The 6000-nt window shown below is 47.9% G+C and overlaps 1 protein-coding gene across 1 annotated transcript in view; it reads left to right on the forward strand.

The window, feature by feature from the left end:
* ZNF536 (zinc finger protein 536) overlaps window positions 1-5792 on the forward strand; it is a 422886-nt gene extending 417094 nt beyond the window's left edge. The window contains exon 7 of the mRNA XM_044256239.1: window positions 5391-5792. Coding sequence (XP_044112174.1) covers window positions 5391-5635 — 245 coding nt within the window. The 3' untranslated portion in view covers window positions 5636-5792. The remainder of the gene's footprint in view (window positions 1-5390) is intronic.
* Window positions 5793-6000: the final 208 nt, after the last annotated feature.

Here is a 6000-nt window from a genome sequence, read left to right on the forward strand (position 1 = left end):
TGAAGACAGTGGAAGGACCTAGAGAGGCTCACATTCCTCTGGGGTGAACTCTTAGAAACTCCCAGTCACCTCTACTCAATCATAGCCTACACTGCCTCGAAGCAGTGTGTCTGGTCTAGCCCTTGACTAGATCAGGGCTTCCCACTAGATGGGAAGATGCTTCCGGTATGCGGTCTGACCCAAAGCCCAGCCTCACCTCCCTTTGCTGAACTTTCTCCAAGCGAAATGCAACCATTAACCACTTGTTCCTTTGGAATCTGAAGGTCGTCCAGTTTTCCAAAGCTCCCGTTCAAGGGCAAATGCCCCAAGGACAGACGATGTTGTAAGCTTTCACTGAAGGCCCCCCGAGGCAGAGAGCACCTGCTGAATCAGGACGTTGATGAAGAACAGAGCATAGAGGCCCCTGACCCGGCTTAGACAGGCTGCCAGAAGACAACAATGAAAACAGTAAGCATGACAGTGACAGACAGCTGACATTTCTATAGCCCTGGATTCCTTCCAGACTTGACACATGATTCCCTCCCAGGCTCACAACATCCTATGGTGGGAGGACTAGTCTTCCCCCTCCCCCGCCTCTGTTTTCAAGCCGTGGGAACGGAAGCCCCAAGAGATCCCATTCCTCACTCACAGCCAGACACAGAGGAAACTCAAGTTTGGGTTAAGTAGCCTCTCGGCCTCTCAAGGGACGAAACTATGCTTTGAACCCAAGCTCTGGTCAGACTCATGCTGCCGAGTGCGTGGCAGGAGGACACTGAGAGCAAAGCAAACAGGCCAAGCCAGGAGAGCTCCCCATCTTCATCTTGGCCAAAGGCCACCGTGGAGTGCGGGGCGTCTCAGTGAAACTACCCTGGACAGAGGCCGTGGTCTCCATGCTAGTTGTTAATGGGGAAGTTTCTTCTGTCTTTGAACTTGAACCTTACCATCTTCACGGCACCTGCAGACCCAGGTGCATTGTCAACTCTATCTCTCAGGTTACCAAGGCTGGTTTTTAATCCCACTCAAAGGGGATGGATGGAAATTTGCAGAGTTCAAAGCTCACCAAGCGGTAGCCCTGTCCCCCTGAGGGCTGCATCAGACTCTCCTTGGGGAACCGGATGTCCTGCCTCCATGGGGAGAAAGGATTTCCTGCAAGCCCCTCCTCCACCCCAGGCAGGAGTGCAGAAGCTCTCCGCAGACTTCCAAGGGCCCCTCCTAATACTTCTACCTGCAGATGGGCCCCTTCTTGGTCACAAATATTTGAACACCTCAGCAAACTATTCCTGAGAGTTCTCAGATCCGGGGTTTTGTTCTGAAGCCCTTGTTCATGGTCTCTGTCCAAGAGCTAACAGACATTGACATCACAGCATTTGTCCCAGTGCCTGGGGCTTCAAGTGTACAAATAGAGAAATCTGGAGGCTTCATCCAGGTTTAGCTGGACTCAGAGACTTACTGGATTTTGAAAGTGCTTTGCATAACAACAGCTTTCTGTTTGGGAGTAAATCTTCCCATCACCCAAGGACAGACCTTTCACTTTAATTTGATCCTGGGGAGAACACACAGCCTTCTTCTGGACCTTTCAGCAAGCCACTCAGAAGGGTGTGTGTGTGTGTGTGTGTGTGTCCTCTCATCACACATGGCAGTCATGGTTCTTGTAAAGATTTCATAGAATTAGGGTGTCTGAGTACTTTAAATCCGGTGGAACTTTGTTGTAAATTCAAACCGTCCAGATTCACTCTATCTTAACGTGCTCATCTTGCCATAGCTCCAAAAGGAGGATAACATACAAAATTATATGTAAAGGCCTATGGAGGGCTTCAGGGTCTCAGGTGTTCGTGACCATCAGGAACTACCATCATTACCGACAGCGCTTCTATCTACAAGGTATATTGCAAGATCAGGATTGATGATGATCCCAATATTGTACAGACTTCCTCCTACACATGTACACATGCAGTGCTCTTGATAGCCAGGCAAGAACAGTGGAAGAACAGAAGAGTCATTTTGAATCCTAGGGACCTGAGGTGGGTTTATTAAATAAGACCACCATTTGGCCATCTTGCCCCCTACTTGGGCTAGACTCTTAGGACCACGGTACCAAGAGTTCTGGTTTTATTTATTTACTTTTATAATTTCATTTATTTATTATTCAGAGTTCTTGACTCCAGAGACTTGTCAGACCATGGTGATAGTGTCCATTGGTGACTTACGGCCATATGATACATAAATTGGTGAACCACAGTAATCAGCATAGTGAGAAGTCACATTGCTGCCCGTGGCGGCATGCCAGAAGATGAAGTCTATTCCTGAGAAGATATTTCTAGAAACCTTCAAAACGTTTCTTAGGCTTCCTGAGAATTGTTGTCTCCGTTCTTCTCAGGTTCTTTGGATGACCTTCAATTAGTTCTTATGTCATTAGCTATAGATTTGGGCCACATTTTCTCAAGAATTATTCCAGCAGGGTACCATGAATCCTCTCTCACCGATCCTGGGTTAGTAATTTCGTGTCTACGGGGGTGAGCAACCTCTTGACTTGAGTGGTTGAATCTTGGAATCCACTTGAAACTCACTGCCCCTCATTGGCACCCAGATTCCTCTCTTTTGTCCATGCCCTAAGTCTGACATGATGAAGAATAGGCTCACTTAACATTCTTTGTTAAACTCCTAAATCCATGTTAGAAGAGGGAGGCTGGACTCTCCTTCCCCACAAGCACACGGCCTTCCCTGCCATCTGTGGGTGAAGCGACTGAGCCTTAAGTGTGGTACCAGGTAGCAGGAAGGGAGGCAGGGGATCACGCCGGTGAATCCTTCTCTCACTTGACCATCAGGTCCAGGCCCCTCTCGCTGAGTGACAGGGTTCTTGCTGCGGTAGGCTCCACAGAAGGGATAACAGCAAGAGTACTTTCCTTGGGTTTCGTTTCTTCTTCATTCCAAAGTCCGTAGATTGACAAATGGGCTTTTGGCAAGTGGGAAAGTTGATCAAATTCAACCTTGTGTTAGACGCAACAATGGAAGCGAAAGATGCAGAAACGCTATCTGAAAATTTAGAATACCTTCCAAGAAAGGCAAGGTGAAGGAATAAGATAATGATTCAACATCACAAACAGTTCCTGCCTTCTCGCCCTGTGCCAGGAAGCAGTTCCATCCAGGAGCCCACAGCTACTCAGGGGGGAACTGATGCACAGTGGCCCACACAAGTGGCGTCCCAGTTGGGCAGAGCCTCGAAAGAAGAGAGAGCATGGAAATGGTATTTCAGGGAGATGGTCACACAGCAAGCGTGTGGAGACCTTGAGGAATGAAACCTCCTTCCGGAGACCACCAATGGCTCGGTTCAGTGTGGATGGAGGGAGGAGGCTCCAGAGAAGCCTGGAGAGGTGGCTAAGACTGGACTTGAAGGTCCCAGTGATTTCTCAGATGGTCGATGGCCATCCCAACATTAAGGCAAGGAAATCACAGTGAAACTCCTACGTTTGGAGCCCGCTCTGGTATTTCTGGGGAGGCTGGGCAGCAGGTGGGACACCCGGGAAGCTCGAAACCCTCCTGCAGGCCACCATGTTCATAGGCTAGGCAAGAGTTGGGACACACTGGACCAGCCTCCGAGCGGGGACGGGAAAGAGGAAGATTCAATGGATAGGTGAGGTTTGTCCTTGTAGACCAGTTGGCTAAGGAGGGAAGAAAGAGAGTGCTCATTCCACAAACCCATTAAGAAGGAAAGAAGATTGGAGCCCCGTGCGCCCTATGAAGTGAAAGTGACCTTCAGCCCCAAATGTTTGGTTGGTCTCCGGTGTCGCAGGAACAAGACTGTTTTGCTAACTACTTAGCAGGACTTCTGCTATAATTGTTCTAGAAAAAGTGCTGAACACGATGTTTGGATGTTTCCTGGTATAAACGGTTGGGCCCATTTATTTACTCGTTTGCTTTTCTGAGCAAATGAAACCCAGCTCTGAGCTCTGACCCCTCTGGGTGCTGGATAGGATAGCATGGACGAGCTTCCAGGAATGGCCCTTCGATGGCTTCCAAGCATCAGGGGGGTATGCAATTGTTCCTCTGGAACTTCCCAAGCCATATGCTTTCCTGGTGGCTCAAGATGGCAGAAACGTGTGCACGTCTGCAGGGCAGCAGAACAGAAGCCTCGAGCATGGGGGACTGTGAGAATTGCCCCAAGAATCCGCCTTCTGTCCTGATCGAGAGCCTGTTGAGAAACAGTCGAGGTCAAGGGTTACTATTCAAAACCTGAACTTTTTTAAAATCGTACTGGCCTTGGCCGTTTGGAGAGTTTGGTTCCCGCCAGACACATTCTACTGTCTCCTCTTGAAATGCTGAGGTTCTGGAAATTCCAAGAGCTTAGACTTCTAGCTCCGCCCCCGAGACACATGGTTCTCTTAGCCCACTGCAAACACACACTCCCTCTCCCGCGTGTCATGCTCCGCTTGCTTCTCTGTAAAGAGTTGTTGGGGGGATGAGAAAGTGAACTGGCTTAGTGCGGAGACCTGAGTCAGGATCCCAGGGGGAGAGATTTATGGCTTTTTGTGTATGTGGAACCGGGATCAGCAAAGCACGGTCCAGGGGCCAAATCCCTCTCCTATTTTTGTACAGTCTGGCAGCTGAGGATGGTTTCTACAATTTAAATGGTTGGGGGGAGGGTGGACAAGGAAGACTAATTATTTCATCTTTCAGGGAAAGCATACAAAATTCAAATTTCAGCATCTAAAAAGAAGTTTTGAATTTCATCACTACAACATTGGAAATTTATTTCTTCTCTTGTCATAGAGGTACCTAACATAATACCTTTGATTTTGTGTCTCGGCATGCAAAGCCTAAAATACTGGCTATCTAACGTTTCACAGAAAAAGAAACCGGGTGTCGGGAACATTGTCTTCTGTCACCAGGAAAGCCTGCATTAAAACTGTCCCCAAGAAGGGGGCCTGGGTGGCTCAGTGGGTTAAAGCCTCTGCCTTCAGCTCAGGTCATAATCTCAGGGTCCTGGGATCGAGCCCTGCATCGAGCCCTGCATCGAGCCCTGCATCGAGCCCCGCATCGGGCTCTCTGCTCAGCGGGGAGCCTGCTTCCTCCTCTCTCTCTGCCCGCTTCTCTGCCTACTTGTGATCTCTGTCTGTCAAATAAATAAATAAAATATTTAAAAAAAAAAAAAAAAAAAAACTGTTCCCAAGATGGGAAGATCTTACATATTCCCAGCCAAGTTATCATTTGTCAGTAACTTATTTATTCTCCAAGTAACTTAATGTTTGTTCAAATATACTGGCTACTTTTCTGCCCTTTACTAATATGATGTTTGCCAAGGAAGTACAATCATACTATTGATACTATTGGTAGTAACGATGGTGTCTTCTGAGCCATGGGGGCTGCATGGGGGGCAAGCAGCAGAACTGATCTGCCACTCTTTGTGTCCGCAGGTCACAGGCCTTTTCAGTGCCGATACTGTCCCTACAGTGCCTCTCAGAAGGGGAACCTGAAGACCCACGTCCTCTGTGTCCATCGTATGCCTTTTGACAACAGTCAGTACCCCGATCGCCGGTTCAAACGCTCCAGAGTCGACTCGGAGGCTTCTGGGAATTTTGAAGACCCCACAGCTGTCAAGGCGGGGAGCTCAGCAGAGCTAACAGAGGAGGGCTGCAAAGCCCAGGAGGAGCGTAACTGAGCAAACTGACCTGTATATTGCAATATTATTTTACACAGTTTTAAGATAATGCATCTGGTAAAAGAGTTTGCTAACTGCATTCCAAGGGGAAAAAAGAAAAATCATGTACAACCCCCAACTAGTGTATAGAACATTTAAAAAATTTAAAAAGATATCTATATATATATATTAAAAAAAAAAAAAAACACAAAAACACACTAAAAAAAAAAACCCACAAAAACAAGTCCCCAGCCCTTGAAAATGGCTGCTAAACTGTTACCCGGCAACAAGTACTTCTAAACAATGCAGGTGGAAGACACCAAGCCTTTTAGTGATTTCTGAAAGGCTTGGTGTCCTCCAAGCCGGAGAAAGCTGGGGGGCCCTTC

Source organism: Neovison vison, chromosome 7 (assembly GCF_020171115.1).
Source record: "Neovison vison isolate M4711 chromosome 7, ASM_NN_V1, whole genome shotgun sequence".
Lineage (NCBI taxonomy): Eukaryota > Metazoa > Chordata > Mammalia > Carnivora > Mustelidae > Neogale > Neogale vison.